General features: G+C 35.9%; 1 protein-coding gene across 7 annotated transcripts in view; it reads right to left on the bottom strand.

Moving 5' to 3' along the window:
- LOC106065589 (interferon regulatory factor 1-like) overlaps positions 1–26409 on the bottom strand; it is an 82848-nt gene that overhangs the window by 25367 nt on the left and 31072 nt on the right. For 2 of the 7 annotated variants that reach the window (XM_056021707.1, XM_056021708.1), the window contains exon 1: positions 10168–10293. The exons of 2 other annotated variants lie outside the window; for them this stretch is intronic. In XM_056021707.1, coding sequence (XP_055877682.1) covers positions 10168–10278 — 111 coding nt within the window. In that variant the 5' untranslated portion in view covers positions 10279–10293. Of the gene's footprint in view, positions 1–10167; positions 10294–12652; positions 12716–13387; positions 13911–18354; positions 18482–26409 lie in introns of those variants that run through there. 3 more of the 7 variants (XM_013224422.2, XM_013224421.2, XM_013224423.2) reach the window with 3 other exon arrangements.

Raw genomic sequence — 26409 nt, 5'->3', positions numbered from 1 at the left:
CGACACGATATAGAAATATACATTGTTACTCTCCCCTTTCGCTACATTTTATTTTGTAGCTAACATTAGCATTATCTCAATAAGCAGAAGTGATCAGGCTAGCTTTGTTTAGCGATATTAGAACCAGGTTGTGCTGAAAACGAAATCATATACACTTGCCATTTGACAACCATTAACAAAACACAAGAATACCGTTAATAAAACACAAGATTACCATTAAAAAACACAAGATTACCATTAATAAAACCACAAGATTACCATTAATAAAAACACAAGATTACCATTAACAAAACACAAGATTACCATTAATAAAACACAAGATTACCATTAATAAAACCACAAGATTACTATTAATAAAACTACAAGATTACCATTAATAAAACGCAAGATTACCATTAACAAAACACAGGATTACCATTAACAAAACAGAAGATTACTATTATCGAAACAGGGTAAGCATCATTTAATATTTCGTTAGCTGATGAGAATCATACCAGCCTCATTGCCAGAAACCATTAAACTTTGCCCATGGTATTGACGAACTGATTCTCAAGTTGTCAAGTATAGACATTCTGTCTCTCGCATAAGGAGCGCGTGCTTTTATCAGCTTGAAAGCGTGACTTTGATCTCCTCATCCAAAATTCCAAACGAAGGCTAAGAAGTTGTGGGGTAGGCTATTACTTTGTTAGCGGCCCCAGAAACGGGAAAGGCCATTGGTTGGTTTTGGGAAGTTTGTCTTCTGACACTTTTGGATCTAAAAGCTCTACTGAAAATGTCACTACAATCTTGAGAGCTAAAACAGGCAACCACTACTTTTCTATACAGTCGTTTACCCCTGGCAGCAGTAAATCTTTGTTTTTTTTATGGAAAGCAATTTTTTAAAATGAAAATTCTAAAAAAAAATATTAAAGAAATAAAAATAATACTAAGAAGACTAACAATGTATATTACGTGAAATAAAAGGGAAGTAATATTTTTGTTGATTTAGTCACATTGGATAAATAAAGTTAAGTTTCTTTGTCAAGACCATGTCTATAAAAGTTTAAAGCCTCACTATGGACTGTGTCACGTGGAAAAAATCAGCCAATGGTCTCATCTCTCCCAAATTACGCCCTTTCACATGACCTCTCGTTGTTTTATTCTTTTTTGTTGAAACACACACACACACACACAAAGATCTATTTACTCACATTCATTTTGTTGTAACACACACACACACACGAAGATCTTTTTACTCACATTCATTTGGTTGTAACACACATACACAAAGATCCATTTATTCACCTTCATTTTGTTGAAACACACACACACAAAGATCTATTTGTTCACATTCATTTTTTTAAAGAACAGTATAATATTCAGTTGTCACCACTTAATGAGTGTCACCCGGTGCAGTCTGCGCCCCCTAGCGACGCCTCAGATAAAATATATAGATCTGTATTCACCTACTTATGGGATATCCCCCTCTCCCAAAGAGAAAAAAAAACAACAACAACGAAATGGGCTAGTGTTTTCAACAAACAAATGATGCAAATATTTCTAGACATTTTTCAAAGCAAGATTGGTAAGCAGCAAGTTGTTGAGTGTCAACATATTTACGATGTGCTACACCAATGTTATGTTGTATGTAGAACCATACTTAAGAAAAAAAAAAAGTTAAGCATGCAATATTATAGAACAAATAAAAGGACCAGACATACTGGAATGCATAATTAATCCAGTCCTCTAAGTTCCTCATGAGCTCACTGCTGTGTTGACAACAAGTTAACATCTGGAAACCGGTACAGGTCTGTCAACTTGTGGAGGCTTCTCTACTAGTGATTTGGGAAAGCGGTCATAGTAATAGAGTTCAGCCTGTATACAATGGCGGGGGACTAATGACTGAGTGGTGTGCACGAACAATTTTTTTGTGTTGATTAGTCCGCTTTGTGGTACATAGCAACAGTTTCAGGAATTCAATCGCTTCAACAAAAACATTTGTACTTCGTGGAATCTTTGGGCTTCCATAGGAAACAATGAAAGATCTCTCCGAAAGAATCTCAATAACTTCGTTCGTCTACAACACAGGACAATGGACAACCCAGTGATCGTCAAGTTTGGACAGTTTATGAACAATTTTAACGTGAACTGTTGTGTAAACCGTAAACTTACGGTAGTGTCCTATGTGTTGTTGGCAAGGTCATCTCTTCAGTACTGAATAACCATTTATATTTCTTAGAATCTTTGGGCTTCCATAGGAAACAATGAAAGATCTCTCCGAAAGAATCTCAATAACTTCGTTCGTCTACAACACAGGACAATGGACAACCCAGCGATCGTCAAATTTGGACAGTTTATGAACAATTTTAACGTGAACTGTTGTATAAACCGTAAACTTATGTTAGTGTCTTATGTGTTGTTGGCAATGTAATAAAAAAAAAGATCTAGCTTCAGGTTGCCATCAAACCAGACCTGGTCGGAGTATGTATTAATTTGTCACACAAACTCCAATAAAGTTCTTCATCAAAATAAAATGAAATTAATAAACAACAAATATCATTTCTTTGTAAGCACGTAACGTTCTGGACATTCGTACCCAAAAAATAATTACTTGATATATATATTAAAGAGCTAAGTCAGGGACTTCGTTACAGACACCTGAAGCTTGGTGGTAGCAAGGAGGTGCTTACAGCTTGAACATGTTGGACACATTTAGTATGTAGCCTGAGCTTCTCAACGTCAATATATATATTGTTTCTAGTATCTAGCATCTCCATTGTATATTTCAGTTATTTCAGTAATTCATTTCCCAGCACTGATCGATGAAGACGAAGATCCTGAGACCTATTTGAAATTGAGCCGGAGATTTATGAGCTCATTGTTTGAGTATCTTTACAGTCATTACATCTTTACAATGAACATTGATACTGACCATAGGGAAGACAGATCTAGACCGCACTAACTGGAGAGAAACAGTGACCAAGAAAGCTATGGACAGCGATGCAATGCGTGAACAAATTAACAGGATGGGGAACAAGGTAGATGAAGGTGTATCACCAGTGGAAGGACAAACAGACCAATTCGATAAAATGGTGTCTCAAGCGAAAGGAGGAATAGACTCGTTGGCGAAGGAGCAGTTGCCTGTAGACTCGTTGGTGAAGAAGTTGCACGGTGAAGACTGTGGCTGCACAAACAGTGGTGACGGAGACGCTGGGTGTTGGAGCGCCGTCTGTAGCTGTGTTGTGAGCAAGTGTCTTGTGGGCGTGACTGTCTAGAAGAGAAACGTGACAACGATTGCTGCGACGATCTCAACGGGATGTACCGAATCGAACGGAAAGAGACAAACGAAGAAACTGAAGTCTGTTATGTGCCTGAAGCGTTTGTTCCTGTTGTACCTGTTACCAGTACCTAAAAGAGCCGGACAGATCAAGACAACGTTGGGTCTGCGTCTAAGTCTGTTGCTATGGACCTTAAAGACCTCTGCCTATCTGCCGGTGCTCACGAGGAAAATTCAAGGCTCGACAATTGCATCCAGAAGTTTAGCATGAGCTGTACGTGCGGCGCATCACACAGGGAATATGGATGCCAAGAAAACTACCAACAAAGCATGTGTACTTCTGCCATCATCATTGACATTGACATAGATGAATGTCAGTAAACCGACTCTAAATCTGAGCTGTCAAGAGGAAGACATCTTCCACTTGAACTCGAAGAGACTTATCTCCTGGACGTGAGACTGTTAGCTGAGGATGACTGCGGCTCCCTTGAGAGGCGTCTGTCGGGAAGGTCTGCTGAAACAGCGTGTCTAATCAACGGCTGTGCTAAAGAAAACAGTGCTCGACAATATCTCTTTGTGTGTCAAACGGCCATGTCATCATCGCAACAACAGCCTGGTCAACTGGCGAAAGAGAAAGCGGCACTGGAGGAAAACAATGCGGATGGCCTCGTGGGGAACACGCTCCCTGCCGCCTGTGACTCCCACCGATCGACCTCCACCTGAACTGTCAAACTTGAACTGCAGTTTCTTTTCGGGACGAAAAGTGCTAAGACGCGGGCAGTGTTATAACCTTGCCATGCACACCGCCATCCAAGATAGTGCAGAAGGTGCGCACTATCAGTGACTAGACTAGGAAGGATGTTGGCATTAGAGAAGAGAGAACGATTTCCGCAGAAGTCGAGAACCGAGATGAAGATGCTGTGCTCAAGGCAGATGTCCGATGTGTTTGTCATGTCTCCATGTAAATAAACACCTATACCTCGTTTAGTTGCCTTCCTTCAGTTATTATAATATAATATTATATATAACCCTAACCCTAACCTATATATATATACAGTGCTTTTTTTCTAAAACAAAAAAAAAAAAGGTGCCGGTACTCAGTAGTTGATTGCCTAACTTTTAACTACTAAAAATTAATAATATACGTTAAAATACAAGAAAAGTGAAAAAAAATAAATAAAAAAAGTGCCGGTACGCCGTACCGGTGCGTACCGTCACAAAAAAGCCCTGTAAATATATATATACATATATAACGTGAATCGCCTTGTTTGAGTATCTTTACAGTCATTACATCTTTACAGTGAACATTGACACTGACCATTGGGAAGACAGCTCTAGACCGCACTAACTGGAGAGAAACAGTGACCAAGAAAGCTATGGACAGCGAGAAATCTTGGGCCTCAGCTCTTGAAGAAAAGCGTGCCATACGGAGAATGGCCAGCTCCTCTACCACCAAAGTGAAGGCCACCTTGACCCGCAATATATGTGGACGGGAGTGTCTCTCCAAAATAGGGCTCCACAGCCACATGAAAAAGTGTTCGAGATGAACCATAGTCGTTCTACGACTGAAGGAGGCCAATATAACAGTCATTAAATGTATTAAAAACTCTCTGCATTTGCAAAGTGTATTTTTTTTTGCCCACTTGGTTATTTGGGTGTCACCCGGCTAGGCCCGCACCCTCATAGTGACACCACTGAATTTACTTTAAAACTTAAAACAAATTATAATCAATGTACATGATACAAGGGGACTCAGTGATCCTCAGTTTGGTAATGAATGGTGCAGATGCTGGACAAGCAACAATAAAATAATTTTTAAAAAAAGAGAGAAAGGCTTTAAAAAAAAGTTGCTATTCAGAAATAAGCTCACAGCAAAACATGTTGGACACATTTAGTATGTAGCCTGAGCTTCTCAACGTCAATATATATATATATATATATATATATATATATATATATATATATATATATATATATATATATATATATATATATATATTGTTTCTAGTATGGAGCATCTCCATGTATATTTCAGTAATTCATTTCCCAGTTCATTCAAATTAACACATTAAGTGCACTTAAGAATCAGTGGCTTTTTTTATTATTTCAACAGATGTATCATATATATAAAACTTGCATATGTATTTATGACCGATAAGATAGAAGCTACAGGTATTCGGCTAAATAAAATATGTGAAATAATCAGTGTCAATATCTCTACAAAACTGTGTAACCGCCCAGTATAATCAGTAGCTTTTAACTTGTGCTTTGTGAAGTCAGTTTCGCATAAAAGCAAATATAATGCTATACTGTACTGGGCAAGAGGGGAGTGGTGGCAGAGTGCTAATGCGCTTTGCTTCCGAGTTGATGGTTCGAGTCTCGATGAACACCAGGCGATTTCGGAATTATTAGGGCGCCCCTGAGTCTCTAGTGGCTTCCTGACATTAGTTGGGGGAAAGTAAATTCGGTTGGTCGTTGTGCTGGCCACACGATTCCCCCGTTGATCATCGGTCATATAAACAGATGACCTTTACATAATCTGCCCACTAGATCGCAAATAAGGATCAATTTGAATCAATTTCTCCCGAGGTTTGCGCCAAATATTTCTCCTTTCAACTGCAGCCTACCGCGTAGGCGTGTTTTCAAGATTTAATATTAAAATATTTCATTCCCTATGTAGCGCCAAGCCTAAACTGGTGAAACTGGCTTAAAAACTAATATTATTATTTAATTTTACCTCGACTTTTCGCCTATCGCGTTAAGTTCGGGAGCCCAAAATTCTTTGATAGTAAACGCGTAACAGCAAAAAATGATTCTTTCTTGAAAATGGTACATACAATCCGAATATGCTCCACATTTGAAACACGCACAAAATATTTGTTAGCAGTTGAATTTAGTATTTTAAAGATACTTTTACACACCTTGATTACTAAATAATCAAACAAGTTAGACAATGTGTTTTTACAATACCTCTATTCTGGTCGTTCATCTGGAGTGGGCACAATTTCCTTGGCAAAGAGTAGAGACGATTCTCGAAAACGGCTCTAACGATTTTCTTAGAAATCTGATAGTTGATGTATGCTATATTGGTGGGAAAAGAATTATCATCGTCTTGGCCACACTTGGAAAACTCAGGTTTGACAGTTATAATTTGTTAAGTAGAAAAAGAAATTAATTTCAATTTGGCCAGAGGACTAGAGAAGATCTTGAACAAACTATATTTAATAATGTTCATGAACATTTTGCGCACAGTCTTCTAAGTCTAGATCTAGCCTAGTAGATTTATATATCGCCTTCAAAGTCTAGATCTAGCCAAGTAGATTTAAACATCGCCTTCAAAGTCTAGATCTAGCCAAGTAGATTTATATATCGCCTTCAAAGTCTAGATCTAGCCAAGTAGATTTATATATCGCCTTCAAAGTCTAGATCTAGCCAAGTAGATTTATATATCGCCTTCAAAGTCTAGATCTAGCCAAGTAGATTTATATATCGCCTTCAAAGTCTAGATCTAGCCAAGTAGATTTATATATCGCCTTCAAAGTCTAGATCTAGCCAAGTAGATTTATATATCGCCTTCAAAGTCTAGATCTAGCCAAGTAGATTTATATATCGCCTTCAAAGTCTAAATAGTATTTTTTATTCTCGGGAAGGCGTGCGAAACTGCGAATGGAGCGGGGTAATAATTGTTCCATAAATCGCTCTGTAAGTTATTTACTGGATTTTATTGTCTTTTTATTTAAAAAAATTGTTAAAATTTGTCAGCATTCTACAGGACAGCTTTGTTAATTTTGTTGTATTTCTTTGGCAAAAAAATCTCTGAGTCTTTACATTCTTTTTTATTTATTTTCGCAACAATTTTTTTTTTTGTGTTGACATTTTTGTGAGTGTTGCCGAGAAAAATGTTTTTAAAAAATGTGTCTTTAAATTTAAATTTAGGCCTAATCCGATTTTCTAAAAAAAAATTAACTTGTCTCCAGGCTTAAAATATAGTTTATGGACTTAAGAGCTGTAAGTTAAATAACAATTTAAATCACAAAATTAACAGATGGATTGCGTATGGTATTCAGAACTTGTCATTTTGAATAAGATGAAGTTATCCAAATAGTATTATGTTGATTGATACTGGGTACAATTTCAATTATTTGTTTTGAGCGGTAAATTATTGTATAGGCCAGTAAAAGAAAAGAAGATTATTATATAGGCCAGTAATCTCTGTTATTTATATAATGAGCTACACCAACTTAATTTTGTTACTTTTTATATTTTTATACTTACTAAAAATGTGTACACCAAATTAGTATTATAACTTAAAAAGATAAAACTTTATATCTAACAGTGAAAAACTAATGAGATGATTTTAACCACTTGCAGAACACCAAGCCAGGCGGGCAGTAATTATAGTAAGTAAATGTCACAAAAATCCGTTGCGCTTTACTTAATAATTGTAAAAAATTAAAATTGGACTGTCTGTTGTAGCCTTGTTAGCTAGTTACTGAACCTAAACACACACAAACACATAAACAGGTACAAACAATTAGCTTAATTCTCATGTACAGTTTCGGCTAATCCAAGCCAAAGCGGTAACTAAATTTGACATAATTACCCATTTCAATTACCAATTTAGCAACAGACTATTCCAATAAAAGAGTCGTACACCAAAGCACATTTTTTGAAAGGTTAACAATAAAAAAAACAAATCCAAATTTAAATTGCAAATCTTGATTTATCAAAAACTAATATCGTTAGAATTGTGACGCTACCACCTAGGCCTAAGTGTCATTAAATCTTACGTAGCTTACATATTAACCTAATAATAGAAAAAATGGTAGTTCTAGAATGCTCTAGACCAGTGATGCCCAAAGTACGGCCCGCGGGCCAGATCGGCCCGCCGAAATGTCGGCACAAAGTGTTGAAAATCCCCCCTTTTTTCCAAACAGATGTAAAAATTTATCTTTACTTACGTTAGAGGCTTAGGGCCCTCAACATATTTTGTTTTTATATGGAAAGTGTGGCTATTTTAACAAAAATTACAACATATAAACACCATTATGAAACAAATATGACGGCATTCTTGGTTTGAGCCGCGAATAAAAGATTGTTAAACTAAGCCTAGAAATTGGAGGATTGATGGGTATATTTACAAAAAAGAGACAAGAAAATGGTTTGGTTGTCAAGCTAGCTACAATGTTGCTGATATTAGAGAAATGAAGCCATCTTCTGACGCGGGGAAAAAAAAGATACATTTCAAATATCCCATTAATTAATGAAGCACAGGATCTACGGGTTTCAGGTCAATATAGGTTTTTGTAGGCCTACGTTTTTGTTCGTGTTGCCCGAGACACGAGTGTCGGAAATAAAAATGGCCCGCAGGTCGAATTAGGTTGGGCATCACTGCTCTAGACTTATTGCAAAATAATAATAATAATTATAAAACGCTAATTAAATTGTTACATTATAAATGAGGTCATACTAAAAACATTTTCTAACGTTTCAGAAACTCGTAGGCGGCCCCACTGGTCAGTGTTACCCACATATTACATTACATAAAAGATGAACCCAAATAGCCTTCAGACCGTTAATAAATTAATACATTGCCGTAGTTAGTATACTGTCCGTTATGCGCACTATTTTCTTTTAAAAACTCTTTTTAGTATTTAATATGAATCGTGTTTTAAAAACGGTTGAGATGTATGTGCAAGCAATTTCATGGCATTATGCATCTAAATTTATAAATAAAAAGGATAACGCATGCTTATGGAAGACCTAAAGATGAGGAACCAAGGAAGACATAGTAAAAGTGAACTTACAAAAGTACACAGAATATTCTAGATCTAGATAAGCTCGTCTTTAACAAGAACTGTGGGTTTCATCTTGTTTTGAATATAAAATGAAAGATGAAATATAACATGCATGTGCATACAATATGCAAGACCTAATTTAAAACTAAAAACAAAAGAGTTAGCTTTCAAAAGATCCAAAGTTGCCGTTGCGGCGGCGTAAACCTGACGATGGTGACTTCAGATCTAGATAAGACAGACAAAGAGGACCTACAGAAAGCAAAAAAAAAAAAAAAAAAAAAAAAAAAAAAAAAACAACCAACAACTAATATTGAGGCTTATTCTTAGGGGAACATTTTAAGTTACCAATGAAGGGTCCCGAATCGTTTTCACAATATTACCCGTCATTCTAAGTTCTATCTATGGACATCATTTCTATAATGTGATGTTTCAAGATTGATCAAACGTCTTTCATTTGAAACACACAGCGACCAATTCTAAATAACTCAAGAAATCAAGAAGAAAATATAAATAACGCGATGTGGCTTGATTGATGGTATGTTCGTAAGATGAAACATACAAAGTTGACTAACAGAAGATTCACACATAGAACTATAGAGAGACATGCCGAGATAAATGTATCCGCACCTTGGATTACGTTATGTAACTTGATAGTGAACAGAAAACAATGAAAGTTAAAAATTCCGTAAATTTAATCTTTACCGAAAAAATGAAAAAAAAAATGCTTGCATAAGTGATTTTAAAAATTAGATTTATCGCTTTCAGAAAAGAAAAAAAAGTAGCCGTTGCATCAGAACTTTGAATGATCTAAAATATCATGATGTCCGATTTTCATTTTCTCTTCTAGTTTCTGAGATCTAAACGGGACGGACGGACAGACTGGCTACACAAACCTATAGCGTATTTCCCTTTCGGGAGCCCTAAAATAAAAACACTAAATAAATAAGATTGTGGGAATATAGTCATTGGTTCCCTAAACGTTTGCTAATTTAAAAAAAAATAACTGTTTAGGTACCGGTAGCAGTATGTCGCTAGATAGAAATAATGGCATTAACGTGTTCACATAATTAAGAAATCAAGTGTCAACAGTGAACACATCAATACAATACATACATATATTTCTTTAGACGTAGATCTGACTGGTTGTAAGGACAAGACACAAGAGAGTTGTGGGTAATGATTGAGAGGAAATGACGTGGACTCTTGCCCCTGATTACGTGGCATTTATTTTTATCTAACAAGAGATGCAATAACGAAACTCATAACAATCTGGAACCAAGAACTGCGTCTGACTTTATGATCGTGTTTATGTTTTGTATGTCTTAACCCTTGGAGAAATAAACGTTTTATAACGCAATTTTTAATTGCATCAAAATGCCACACTATGTATCGAACTGTAGACTTGGGGTTGAGAGGGTTAACATCATGGAACAAATCAATCTTTCATAGAACTAGCTGGCATTTCTTGCCCAGAAGGTTTTTGTTGAAAGAGTTGAAGAAGCAGAAAGAAGTCAAGACATCAAAGATGAAATAGATTAAAGACATTAAGTCTGAGAAAACATATTCGCTCTGCCACGGAAAGAGAGTCAGTTTTATTGTTCTAATCGCAGTGTTCATAAATCTATTAAAATTATTGAGATTGAAGGTTAGCTGGGTTTAATTTTTGCCAATGTTTGAGTGATTCACTCGGCTCACACAAATTTAGTTGAAAGTTACAGCATCGAGTAGGCCTGGAGGACATTTTAGAAGCCTACGACATGAACTAATGCATTGGTACAACAACTGAAACGCACTTCATTGTGGAAACTTTTTTTTTATAATGTCTAGATTTCGTGTCATATCACGTTGAGATTGTATTGACAGTAACGGTTGCTTGTTGATGCATTAGATCTTCTCTAATTTCAATCTTGGAATAAAATGTCCAATTCATATTTGAAGACTAAATGTAAAGTACTTAATTAAATGAAGTATGTAATAGAGAGTTCCAATAAATATATTTCACATGTGTACAGTTTCAAACACTGTGATACTACAGACATAGTATACTTCCATGATAACAAAGTCAGAGTCAGAGTCTATAAACAAACCAGTGATCACAACAACAACAAAAAAAAAAACAACACAAAACAAAAAACGGATCGATGATTTTTAAATTGCAAACTTGTTTGATAAAACGAGACATTTTAAATTAAATGCGTTAAAAAATTAAAGGAAGATAAAGCCGCCGCTAAGATTTTATAGTCAGTTGTTTTTTTTTTAATAGTCGATATAATAAAAAACAACAACAAAATCTTTAATATAAAAAGCGATTACATTTTAGCTTAAATTTATCGTTACAAAATTAATTAGACAGAAGAAATATTTGACAAATTTTTAAAACTCATGATTTTTTTTTGTTTATTTAGAACAGTCTACGTAACACTTCATTAACTCATCTCTAAAACTTTAAAGCTACAATTGTTTCTGCCACAAGTCTAAAACCTGGGACTATTTATTTTGATATTTGATAGAATTTAAAAAATATATACATTTTATATTTTATTTATTTCTCAAGGTAAAAAATAAATATTTATTAAGATTTTAAATTAGTTTAAAGGAGCTGGAACAAAGAACAAAGAACTTATTGTCCGACTTTTTTGTATTTTGAAGATATAATAATTGCCGACAAACAATATATCCCAAAATATTAGGCCTTCATGCGTACCATAATTTGGATCACTTTTGGTATAACATTAAGTTGATAATTAATAACAAAATGGCCTCGTTTGTATTTAATTAAGGCCAACAAAATTCTGAATTTAGATTTGTTCGAACAATTTTGTAAACTGTTCAATTATCTAGCAAAGTATTTTCTTGACTTTAAACTAAAAACCTAGTACCACATACTTTTATCACAATGTTGAAACATCACATTAATAACACTCTTGTTTATTCCAATAATTCATAAGCAGCGACCCGACATTAGTGTCATCTAAACACAAAGGCAACAAGTTAGGTCTAGATCTAGAGATGACTTGGTGAGTAACATTTATTTAAGACGAAAACAGAAACATTCAGAACAGAACTTCATGAACGAAGCGTCAATTTAACAATACATTTAAATACATATAAATGTACATATAAATATATATATATATAGGCTTATATACACATATCTTTGATACAAAGAAGAACGTAGAATTTAGAGAATCAACCCAAGGATTTGGAATAAAGAAAATTGGAAAGAAAAAGAAATGTCCAGATAAACATATAGAACAGATTGTTTACATGTGTAGTTACATGTGTAGTTCTTGTGTTGGTGTATAGTAAAGTCTTATTTATTTTACGTCGTTATAATATAAATAAACCTTGGTACGGTATATACAACCATATTATCAACATTTGCTATATAACGAATAGTTTTATCAGCTGATATGGCAAACGGCTTTAACTATTTCAAAGGGAACGTCCAATGACGTCCATGTTTCGATAGGATCACAAACTACGACGTCTGTTAAGTGTTTTGAAAAGTTACTACTCGTTGAAACGAAACAATAATTAATTAAGTTGTACGCCACGGATACCTAGTCGAAGCTGAAGTAGAATTGAAGTTACTTACATGACTTGCAGCACACGTAAAGACCCAAAACTTTCTGCAGATATGGACTGGTCTACACAAGACCGCCCACTTAACTTGTCACGTGACCGAGGTAGATACCAATATAAGTTAAGGAGGGACTTAGTTCAGAAAGGGGAGGGAGTAAAAAAAAAAAAAGGGTGCCGTTAGCAGATATTCACATTGGAGCCGAAAGAACATAAAAGGTTTTTCAATTCTCAATCAAAACTTCTTTTTTTTTTTTCTTTAACAACGGATTTCCCGATTGAAATGAAGACACCCCATTCTACGTTTGAAACGCTTTGAGACGCCACTGAGTAAAATAAGAAATCGTGAATTATTTCCCATTAAAAAAAAATTATAATGAGAAGGTAGGAAAAAAAAAACAACATATTTTTTTTTTTACTGTTGATGGAAGGAACTACCATGACAGTTTATTCAAGAACCGGAAGAGATGAAACGCATATCCTGTGTGACCCGGAAGTGTGATAACGAAAGGGGGAAACCGATGCCGTGCAGTGGATGTCTCAACACATCACCCACTAAGGCAGTTAGCATCAAGGCATCGCACTCAGAATTCTGATTCTAACAGTGGACAACGATGTGTTCTTTATTCTGTTTGAATTGTTAGACACGAATTCAACACATTCACATGTAAAAACATATAGATCTATTTAATAAAAAAAGGAAAAAAACAAACAAACAAGGTCTAGATTTCTAGATGCTACATCAACTTACTGTTCAGAGATGTAATATCCATCTTTCAATCTATCCAGATAATTACTAGATCAAGTCTAGATCTAACATTGACCGAGGGAAAACAAATTTATATTGTGAGAGGTTTCGGATTTAAAATAAAACGGATTAAACACCAAACTAGCAGAGATGTTATTTAGGAATGAAAGTAAAAAGGTCTTGAAAAATTAAGTTTTTAGTACAATGTACCTACTAGATCTGTACTTGCATAAGAGCAAAGTGGATGTAACCGTAGATCTAAATCCTAATTATAAATAGATCTAGTCTCTATTATTCATTTCAAAAAATGTTTTTATTAAATAAGTTCATTATATAAACGCTAGAGCTTCATTCCTAGTTCTATACTTCAACTGTGTGTGTACACTATTACTACGAAGCTAGACTATTGCTACACACGGCATCGGTCTAACACACACGACGGTTTCAGCTGCTAATAATCTAAACAGAACCATCTGAATGAATTTATTTCAGTACACTAGAATATTCTAAAGTAATTCAACTTCGGAATCGCAAGAAGGACTCGAGGACTTGGGAAGTAACTCACTTGCGTTTTCAGTTTCGAATTATTTTTGTTCTTCAGGTAGCTGGGAAGTGCGGGGTATTCGCCGTTATCACCCACAGCCTGGCCCTACCATTACATTGGTATGAAATACAAAGTTATATCTTCTGGAGAGGCTGAACTTTAAAAAGAGAAAAAAAAAAAAAATACCCGATACAATTAGTTTGTCACGTGATTTAACAGTGTACATGTAACGAGGTTAACACTCTTGGCAACGACATACTGAAAGAACTCTTGATTACAGCCCTTTGGAACAGATGCACAGAAGACAAACGATTCTTGGAAATGATATTCTCAGTTGGCTCCCTTGCGGGCGACAGTTTCACAATGGAAATAGCACTATCGGTAGTATTTTCCTGGTAGTCAGATAACGGTTTTTTTTTTTTTAAATATAACAAGGTTTTGATCATATTCAATTTAATGTTTAAATATATACTTATGAATGCACGCACATTTATACATAGGTAATGGACATACATATAAAGAAATCACTATTTTTAATATGTATTCAAGTGCACGATTTTTTCTTATATGCTATTCACATGTAATGCCGCGCTTCGTTAGAAAAATGACTAATAAAACATTATAATTGTTAAATGCATTTCTATACATTGACATCTATGCACTTGCCTCTGTAAGTATATTGTAAGCTTTGTGGTTATAAGTTTTTTTTTTTTTTACTTAAACTCAGTGTAGAGTCTGGAGGGTTGCAAGCTGACATCACCATTAATGTAGGTCAACCAATCAAGCTAGTACAGGACAAAGGTCACATCAAGACGTATCCAAAGGAGGAGGCTGAATCAGAGCTGAAATGTCGGTGGACAAAGATGTAGCGTGGCCCAAAGACCAACCGTCCCGACATTCCTCTATGTTTGAACAACTCAAGACACAATATTTCAGAAATAATCTTTTAAGATGATCAAATTAAATAATGCAAAGAAAGAAAACCACAATAAAGTTTAAAACGTAGACACAGAACTGTGCAAGGGACCTATGCGTTATATAATACAGGATAAGAACAGCCTGCCAGCGAGTTTGAAGTGCAACCTCATAGGCAGTCGTAGGACATGGACCATTCTAGACGATTCTAGAAAAAACAACTTATTCCTTTAGTGTTGACATATTAAAAATGTGTATACTGTAAATTATGAGTAATTAAAAAAAACAGAATTTAGTCAAGGCTGAAAATAAGTTAAACAGAGATTTTGCACTATTGTATATTTGATAGTGTAACCGTCATTTTAATGTCATTCACACATAAAACACAACACACATGATTTGTTTCGATTGAATATGTTCGTATGTCTACCATGTAAATTGCAGAGTTTCATGTCTTTAAAATAAAAATAAGGACCACTTATGCGTTTCATATTATAATTGTACATTCTGTATCTCCACATATCGTTTCTAAATGCCAAATAACAATAAAAGGATAATTTGCATTAAAAATAAAATTGTTAATATAACAAACAACAACAAGCAAATGCAACTGAAACCATGTTTTTTTTTTTTTTAATTTCTGTAAGCCACTTTAAGAATTTTTTTTTTATTTTTTACTTCACATGTAAGGGCAGATAATTTGTCTACACTCACAACTGTTTCAATTCGATTTTGAGTTCGCTTTCTTAGACCTAGTGACGATTCCCGGAAATCGGGCTAAAAGAGTCTCGCGACGTCGGCTGCAGACGAGCTAGTTAGGGCGACAGCCAGCAATGAGCAGTCGATAAGATGGAGAGAGAGAGAGAGATAGTAGCTTAATTAAACATGTTTATCTCTGACCAATGGTTGAGAGTAGGGTAACACGTGAAGCTCGATTGGTTCGTGATGCTAAATTTAGAAACACATTCGTTGACATTGAACGTGAGCCTTGTGGGGAATCCCCCTTATCCACGTAATGTCGTTGTGACAGCGTGAGTAATTTACAGGCTAGGGGTAATGATACGACGTCTCATGACTGTTTTCGGAGGGGGGGGGGTAAAATTATTGCTATTGTTATTGCTTTTTATAGCAAGTTTTCCATGCCCCTAGAGCCACATTACGAGATCTACGGGGCTCGCAAAGACCTTTCTTCAGGGAACAGTGCCAGGGCAAAGAAGAAGAGGCAGACAGAAAAAGCGATGGGAGGACAACATTAAAGAATGGACAGGCCTGCCATTGAGAGAGGTTCTGAACAAGGCAAAAAAAAGGAAGGAATGAAGAAAGACGGTCGACAAATCTTGCCTGGTGCCCCAACGGTCCAACAGACTAAGGGATAGGTAAAGGTAAAAAGGTAAGAGCTCAGCGCTCTCTAATCCAATCTCTTTGCTGGGGCATAGATGGCAGCGGGGGGGGGGGGGGGGGGGTTCAGTTAGAGATGGGAGACGAACAGAACCAGAACCTCACTTAAGGCCGAACACAACACGAACTTTAAAACTGATCGGCACGAACGGTCCTTAACTGAACTGAACCAGAGATTTTGCAATATTTTTTTTACTAAGGTAAAATAAAAACTTAAGTTTCAGTGAGATGATATGACAGTTGTTTATAATTTTTTGGAAAACTCGGCTGGATCATTTTGGGTCGTCTTCTTGTGATTCACCGCGAACGGTGACGTAACATTTAATATTTGTGCGTTAATGAAATGGGAGAGTCGAAGAAACCAAAAGTGGACTCTGAATGTAGAGACTACCAGGAGTCAAATATAGAGTTAACACAAAATACATCGGGACACGAAAAGGTTAAAGCAGGGCCGTCCTTAGGCACAGATTAGCTGGGCAGCCGTCTAGGGCCCCCGATTGGGACTCAAAGAATGTTATTTTAGATAAAAAAATTGTGAAACATGGATGGCATCTCAAACATAGCAGAACTGTGTGGCTCCATGTCTGCTAGCCTCGTTCTCAACAGAGCAGAACTGTGTGGCTCCATGTCTGCTAGCCTCGTTCTCAACATAGCAGAACTGTATGGCTCCATGTCTGCTAGCCTCGTTCTCAACATAGCAGAACTGTATGGCTCCATGTCTGCTAGCCTCGTTCTCAACAGAGCAGAACTGTGTGGCTCCATGTCTGCTAGCCTCGTTCTCAACATAGCAGAACTGTGTGGCTCCATGTCTGCTAGCCTCGTTCTCAACATAGCAGAACTGTATGGCTCCATGTCTGCTAGCCTCGTTCTCAACATAGCAGAACTCTATGGCTCCATGTCTGCTAGCCTCGTTCTCAACATAGCAGAACTGCATGGCTCCATCGATATGTCTACTAGCTCCGAGTCTCTGCTATGATTCAATGTTCATTCACAAATGTTTAGTTCTACTTGTTACACTACATATGTTGGAAGACCAATGTTGCTTCCTTCCAGATAAAATGTGGAAACATTGTTACTAGTCTTGTGATAACGAATCGTCCATGAAACACATTTGTGGTATGGTATCGGCGCTACATGAATTTAACTTCTTTGTTGATTTCAATATAAATACAGGAAGGTTTATAAATCAGTGCGTATTTTTCGTTCGTTAATTTTTTTTTTGTTGCTTTTCTATTTTATTAGGGGTCTCCCTATTCGCTTCACCTAAGGCCTCCAATGACCTAAGGCTGGCCCTGCTTACAGCTACATAAAAGGTGATGATAGATATATTATTATATCTCCATGGAGTGTTACTCCTACTCCCTACAAAATGTTGAGCGGATGGCATCACGATAAACTTATTGAATACTAAACAAGAGAATGAACTCACCGTCAACGGAACAATAAGTTTTAACGTACAGCCATGAGTCCGAGGACATATCACAATGTAGAACAAACAGCAATGTTTTACACATCTGTTACAGCATCTACCATAAAAGGGAGTCAAGGTGGCCTAGTGGTTAAGCGCTCGGTAGCCGAACTGAAAGTTACAGGGGGTAGAGTGGAAGCTAGAATTTAAACATCATCAGATGCCAAAAGTAAAGCCGGTGAGTCGCTTTCTTTCTGGCGGCTAGAGGACACTCGTGGACATTTGAACCTTTAACACATGAACTCAAAAACATTATCCCCCCCCCCCAAAAAAAAAAAATAAATAAACAGATATTAATGTAGCTGAAACAAATCTCGAACAAAAAAAAGTATTCTAAATTACACAAACCTAAAAACAATTTTTGTGTAGTTTCAATTCACGCGCACAGGAACGAGTCATCGCCATTACGTCACTAAAAGTCACACAACAAAAATCAAATATCAATTTAAGATCCGCCAATGAAAAAAAAACAACAACAAAGATTTACTGCTGCAGGGGTAAACGACTGTATAGAAAATACGAAAAACATGCATATATGTAAGCCTGCCGGACCAAGTAAACACAAAGGACCGGTCCGGCAGGGTTACATATATGCATGTTTTTCGTATGGAAAAAAAAAAAGCACGCATGTATTCTAAAACTTACAAAGTCTGTGCAAACAGCTCTGGGTCTAAACTTTGATCTCGATGATACCTACAAGTCAATAATGACTACTTAACCTGTTGTCATTAATCACTGTAGGATTGCATAGTGTTTAGCTGGTCTTATAGGTGCTGATTGAAGGGAACAATTGGAGCGGAACCATTTCTATTAATAGGGGGCGAGGTCTCACAAAGAATGACGTATAGACTAACTTTTACAATTATTGTGATTTCTTCAGGAAATCTTGCTTCATCAGAACATGAACAATGGGAGTTCATTAACTTCATTTAGGAACAAATGACCAATCAGAATGGAGAGACCCTATCTATTTGTACCAAATGTATGTTGCCAGGTAAGAAGTTCTTTAAGCATAAGGGAAGAGCAACTAACTAGCGGTATAATGCCAGGGACATGTTTCTCTTTTCCAAAACAGAGACTTTAAATCTGGCATCCAGTTTCCGTTTCATTATTGAAGATGATTACGTCCTACGCATGTTCTTAGGTCAATCAAGTCATGCATGTTGACTAACGACTTAAGCTCTGCCAAGTCACTGGTTTTCCTGGCTGACTCAGGCAAGCCATTCCATGCTCTAATAGCACTAGGGAAGAAGGAGCTGATAACAATACACTGAAGCATCTTTTTTTTTTAAAAATATTTTTAGCAGAGCTAGAGAGGAGGATCCTAGCAATGGAACTGAGATGCTACAGAAGGATCCTAGGTATCACCTTTAAAGACCGCATCACAAACCAAGAGATTAGAGACAGGGTTACCGCAGCGATTGGACCACACGCTGACCTGTTAATTATTGTAAAAAAAAATCTTGCACGGTGCCCCAACGGTCCAACAGTCTGAGGAAGAGGGAAGGGTAAAAATATTTTTTCATTTAATAAACGCCCTCTTTTAAATTCAATGTCGTACGCTGGGGGAAAAAGAGGGAATATATACATGTATTGTAATACATCTCAGAGTTAGTAGTGACACAATTACATGTCAATGTCTTTAATAAGGCAGCTTGCTTTGTTAGCACAGTACGGCAAGTGCTGTTTTGGTGTTCTTTTACTAGAGGCGAATGAAGTATCAAGTTTTATCAGGCCTTGTATCATTGAAGTAATCTGATAGCACAGAAGCGAAGCTGACTAGATGTGGTCTATGTTTAAAAGTACATATACTGTAAGACAAGAAAGTTTTCTTTTCAATTAAAATAGTTTTGATCACAAATTTTGTTCTTTTCAATCCTGTTTAGAGCAAGATTTTTTTTTTCACAAGTTAGTGAAGTCCTATGCATTTATATATTTATAGCATATGCATTAAATTGAATTAAAAATGCAACTTAACGATGTTTATAGTGTGTAAAATTTTAATTTTAAAACGGGTATATGTCGTTATGAATAGAAACAATAGTGTGATAAAAGTTCATCATGTTTTCTAGTGAATCAAGTCCATACCAGTTCAATTCCATATCGATGTCATATTAATTCCAATATAATAAGTAGTCTAAATGTGAACAGATGTTTTCGTAAGCTTTTAATCGATGTGTCAAGGGAGATAATGTGATAAATTTACTGAAAGTTACCTTCAACTCATAACGTTTTACAAATCAGAGTCACTACAATTTTTAAAGTCACTAGTTATTAGAGGCATTACAGTCCTTAGATCATAGTCTTCAGAGTCACTACAGTCTTTAGAGTCACTAGTTCATAGACTCACTACAGTCTTATTGAGTCACTAAGCCACTAAGGTATATAATGTTATTTTCTGAATTTCACATTAAAGAATAGAAAATGTGAGATATTTTCGTACAGTGCTTGAAGAAATGATCACTCTCTCTCTCTCTCTCTGTATATAGGCCTATATGTATATATATATGCATCTATCTATCTATATATATATCAGAGGCGGACCTAGCAGTTCGCGGGGCCCTTGGCCGTAAGGGTCGACTATATATACCGCACCACAACACGCTAACGGGCTCGTCCGCCCTTATTTTTGTTACAATCATTGTACCTTACGTTGGCCGTTTGACTGCATTATATACTGTAGTGTCATTGTTCTGTATGAAAGATTTTGCCTTTAAGGTCAGTAAACGTAACTAATGATTCAGAAACTATTGTATGATGAGAAGTCAACAAACTAGACACTAGTACTTTCTTCCAGACCTGCTGGAGTAGGAAAATAACTATAAATTAGAAAGGAGAACCCTAACACTTCCAATACAACTTTTACAAAGTTTCAATTAACAAATCCTAGTTTATACGAACAGATCTGCTTTTCGAAGCAGACAACGGCAGGATGTTTCCAATAGCGGGACCTTTCTCAGACGCGTCCGTAGTGACACCTCATTCACAAAAAAAAAAAAAAAAAAGAGAGAGAGAGAGAGAGTGAGAGAGAGAGAGTGAGAGAGAGAGAGAGAGAGAGAGAGAGAGTGAGAGAGAGTGAGAGAGTGAGAGAGAGAGAGAGAGAGAGAGAGAGAGTGAGAGAGAGAGAGAGATTATTAAAGTGTTTGAACCATAGTTACGGCACCTCCAGACCTGCATATGTCACAAATTTATAGCATCAAGATCATCACATCATATAAACATAATAAACACGTGACACTTCCCACTTGCTGCTTGTCGATAACATATATATATATATATATATATATATATATATATATGCAGAGATTTGTGTAGGATGTGTTTTATATAGATAAATAATTATATTTTCAGGTGCTAGTATGTAGATTAGAGTAACTTGATAGGGGTGGGACGCGGTTACAATGAACAAATTAGAGCAAGTTAAAACGAATAGGTCTGTAAGAACGCAGCTGCCTCTTGTTAATTGGTCGAGGAAATATGCAAATGAACTTGATGATCCCAGATGCATTTCAACTCTTGTATCTTAGAGATAGAGCTGGAGAAATAGATTATGGGAATGTAAAGATGTTTACAAACAGATAGCTAGTACAATATTTAGGTCAGTGCGTGACATCTATAAATAGTTTTCTGGTTCTTTAAAAACAAGAACGTTTACTCCGTAATATTTAGCAAATTAAACTTTAAAAAAAAAAATGCTTGCAAAAGACAATGAGGCACAAGAATACGTACAACTTGGAGCTCATTTATTTTAAAAAAAAAAATGTTTAGTAATTAATATTTTTAAAGATATTTTTTTTTTAGTTTTAATTTGTGACGGCCTTTTTGGAGATGACAGATTTCTAGGCCGTTCAAGACAGCAATAATCCGATCCAATTTTTAGCATTGATTAACTTAAGGCTTTAAATGTAGTCGAAGATAACTCTCATGAGCAATAGGAGTGGTCTATAGTGTATATCGAACTAAAATTGTACTTCTATTAGTCGATAGCCTCTCTTACTCTTTTAGGGACTCGGGGATGGATGGACTTAGTGGGGGATGTAACACTTAAAAACGCACAACACTAAGGTGTTATAATAATTGAAAATCTGTCATGGAATCCCATATTGATTAAACTATAAAAAAAATCAAACAAAGCATTAGGCTTTATTAAAAGAAATTCTATAAATTAAATAAGAACATAAAACTAAAATTTTATTTAACCTTGGTTAGGCCAATAATAGAATATGCATCCTCTGTTTGAGACCCCTCAACTCATGAAAACATTAAGTAACTAGAACAGACACAAAACAGAGCAGTGAGATTCATAAAAAACGAATATTCACATTTGACTAGAGTAACACCTTTAGTAAAATCACTAAATTTAGAAAGCCTTCATGATAGAAGACTCAAGAGTAAAGTAGCAATTATATATAAAAAAAACACTGAACCATAATCTTCAAATTAAAAAATAAAAATCTTATAAAATACTCAGAAAGACACGAAGATAAACATCAGACTCAGCAGTGGGACGTATTAGTTCCCCTGATGAAACCCCTAAGAAATTAGCCGCAAGGTGACGCGGAAAAGAAAAAAAAAACTACCTTCATCATAAGCATTGCTGCCACGTGATGAATAAATTATAGATGGCGACGTGTCGAGGGCTCTCAACACTCCAAGAGTCATCGAGCTATTGAGCGACATCTGTTATCGACCAGCAGTAATCCAGATTACTTTTGTGGAGTAAAATTTATATTTGAAAGAAGATTTCATTTATGGCCTTTAAATCCTGGTACCCCCCCCCTTCCCCAATAGCTCACATCTCCTGTCAATTACGCCATGGGATTTGGCTTAAGACTTAACACACATTTAATTCTGGAATGGACCTCATTCACCAATCGTAAATAAACACAATGAAAAATACGTGTCACGTGACAACCACTATGGATCACATAATTTGTATAGAAGATAGATCGAATCTCGTGGCTAAATGTTTGTTTGTTTACGATTGGTGAAGTCTACAATGATGCACTATTTCTCTTAAAGTCTACAATGATACACTATTTCTCTTGAAGGCTACAATGATACACTATTTCTCTTAAAGTCTACAATGATGCACAATTTCTCTTGAAGTCTACAATGATGCACTATTTCTCTTAAAGTCTACAATGATGCACAATTTCTCTTGAAGTCTACAATGATGCACAATTTCTCTTGAAGTCTACAATGATGCACTATTTCTCTTAAAGTCTACAATGATGCACTATTTCTCTTAAAGTCTACAATGATGCACTATTTCTCTTGAAGTCTACAATGATGCACAATTTCTCTTGAAGTCTACAATGATGCACTATTTCTCTTGAAGTCTACAATGATGCACAATTTCTCTTGAAGTCTACAATGATGCACTATTTCTCTTAAAGTCTACAATGATGCACTATTTCTCTTAAAGTCTACAATGATACACTATTTCTCTTGAAGGCTACAATGATACACTATTTCTCTTAAAGTCTACAATGATGCACAATTTCTCTTGAAGTCTACAATGATGCACTATTTCTCTTAAAGTCTACAATGATGCACAATTTCTCTTGAAGTCTACAATGATGCACAATTTCTCTTGAAGTCTACAATGATGCACTATTTCTCTTAAAGTCTACAATGATGCACTATTTCTCTTAAAGTCTACAATGATGCACTATTTCTCTTGAAGTCTACAATGATGCACTATTTCTCTTGAAGGCTACAATGATACACTATTTCTCTTGAAGTCTACAATGATGCACTATTTCTCTTGAAGTCTAAAATGATGCACAATTTCTCTTGAAGTCTACAATGATACACTATTTCTCTTAAAGTCTACAATGATGCACTATTTCTCTTGAAGTCTACAATGATGCACATTTTCTCTTGAAGTCTACAATGATACACTATTTCTCTTGAAGTCTACAATGATTCACTATTTCTCTAAAAGTCTACAATGATACACAATTTCTCTTAAAGTCTACAATGATACACTATTTCTCTTGAAGTCTACAATGATTCACTATTTCTCTAAAAGTCTACAATGATACACTATTTCTCTTGAAGTCTACAATGATGCACTATTTCTCTTGAAGTCTACAATGATACACTATTTCTCTTGAAGTCTACAATGATGCAATATTTCTCTTGAAGTCTACAATGATGCTTTATTTCTCTTGAAGTCTACAATGATGCACTATTTCTCTTGAAGTCTACAATGATGCACTATTTCTCTTGAAGTCTACAATGATGCTTTATTTCTCTTGAAGTCTACAATGATACACTATTTCTCTTGAAGTGTACAATGATGCACTATTTCTCTTGAAGTGTACAATGATGCACTATTTCTCTTAAAGTCTACAATGATACACTATTTCTCTTGAAGTGTACAATGATGCACTATTTCTCTTGAAGTGTACAATGATGCACTATTTCTCTTAAAGTCTACAATGATGCACAATTTCTCTTAAAATCTACAATGATACACTATTTCTCTTAAAGTCTACAATGATGCACTATTTCTCTTAAAGTCTACAATGATACACTATTTCTCTTAAAGTCTACAATGATGCACTATTTCTCTTAAAGTCTACAATGATACACTATTTCTCTTAAAGTCTACAATGATGCACTATTTCTCTTAAAGTCTACAATGATACACTATTTCTCTTAAAGTCTACAATGATGCACTATTTCTCTTAAAGTCTACAATGATACACTATTTCTCTTGAAGTCTACAATGATGCACTATTTCTCTTGAAGTCTACAATGATACACTATTTCTCTTGAAGTCTACAATGATACACTATTTCTCTTGAAGTCTACAATGATGCACTATTTCTCTTAAAGTCTACAATGATGCACAATTTCTCTTGAAGTCTACAATGATGCACTATTTCTCTTATAATGAAGAGCTGAAGTCCACTAAAGTCTTACATTAAGAAGTGGTAGGACCAGTCCATAATAATGTATAAGAGACACTCGATGTAGAGTATTTAGATTTGAAATGGGCTTGATTTTCTTCAGATCATCCTCGCGTTTGACCGTTCAGGCGTAAGAAAGACGAGTAGACTCTAGAATCGCGTTGGCGGACACAAATTTGGTTTTGTGGAAAGGATGGCGCCTTGTGTAGAGGCTTATCTTCCTGTAGCTTAATACATTTTGTATATAAAACAACATTAATGAAATACGACTAATTGATTGACTAATACGTTTCAACTTAATCCGAGAACGGAAAGTGGAAGAAATAACGCGTACAAGATTTGTACCAGACAGACAGACAGACAGACAGACAAAGTTGATATAAGCTTATAAAAGTAGGTCGCGGGGTTTTAGAGACAAAAATAGAAACGAGAGGATAAATGGCAGAGAATGGGGAGAGGCAGTAAATGCTAAGCTTGGGGGAGAGAGAGAGAGAGAGAGAGAGAGAGACAGACAGAAAGTATAAAAGAAAGAGCATTTGACATGCGAACACTGTTTTCTTGACCTCCTGCTGTTACGTGTAAAAAATTCCAATACATGTCAAGGGCAATTGGCTTCCCTGTCCGATAAAGTTGTATTACTTCTAGGCCCCCCATTCTGTCTACCACTCCACTAGGTTTTAACTAGAGTATCCAGCTGAATGGGTAGATAAAATAGGAGAGGGTAGGCATAGGTAGAGGAAGGCCCTAAAGAGTGTTGACCATAACGGCAGGATGGAACAGGTCTGTCAATTAATTAAACATCTGGGCCGCTATTAAGAAGTATAGCAAATGTGGGTGGGGCGAACATAACTGACTAACGGACATGAGTGTAAAAGAAGGCCTACATGATCAAAGTAAAATTGTTGCCTATAGTGAAGTGACGGCCCATTCAAATGTTTCAGCAAGCTTGCTGTCAGATCACATTTTTAAAGTATAATTTGTATCACATACTGTCCTCATTAACAGAGAATTAAGAAATAAAACAAAAATTAACAAAGAAACTTAGATTAGGCCCGATCTCTAGCAATCACATTTTGTGTGTGTGTGTGTGTGGAAATAATAGCTACAAAAGTTTTAATGTAAACAAATTAAACAGGCAACGAGAATATATAATATTAACAATATGTTACTATCCAGTGAACGATTTGTCGGTGAACAATTTGTCAGTGAACGATTTGTCGTGTGAACGATTTGTCGTGAACAAACTGCCGGTGAACACGTCTGTGAGCAAGTTGTCGGTGAGCGATATGTTGGGTGAACGAATAGTCGGGTGAACGAAATGTCGGGTAAAACGAATTGTCGCGTGAACGAAAAGTCGTGAACGAAATGTCAGTGAACGAATTGTCGTGTCCCCGTTGAAGACATTCTTCACTTGGATCTTCACGACTGGGTGCTGAATCCGTTTGCGTGCAAACAAACTCAGAGGGAGGGTCGGAGAGAAAGAAAGAAAATGAGAAAAATGAAAGGTGAACTATGACCTTGTATCTTATTAGTGACGCACTCTTTTAATTACTTTGAAGTCTCGCTATTTCACGCTCATAAATTATGTCACCTCAGAAGTACACAAGTTAGGAGTTAAAAAAAGCATGATTAAGTCTCCTGACCTAAATAATATTGACGCGGTAACTAGGAAGTTGGGCGGACCTGGATACCACTAGAGGGCGCTATTGATTGGCGGAGGGGGACAAAAAAAAAGCATAACACCTGAGTGTGGAAAAGCAACAAAGGTTCTCAACAC

This window comes from Biomphalaria glabrata, chromosome 2 (genome assembly GCF_947242115.1).
Source record: "Biomphalaria glabrata chromosome 2, xgBioGlab47.1, whole genome shotgun sequence".
In the NCBI taxonomy this organism is placed as follows: domain Eukaryota; kingdom Metazoa; phylum Mollusca; class Gastropoda; family Planorbidae; genus Biomphalaria; species Biomphalaria glabrata.
This window is presented reverse-complemented; position numbering and strand designations above follow the sequence as displayed.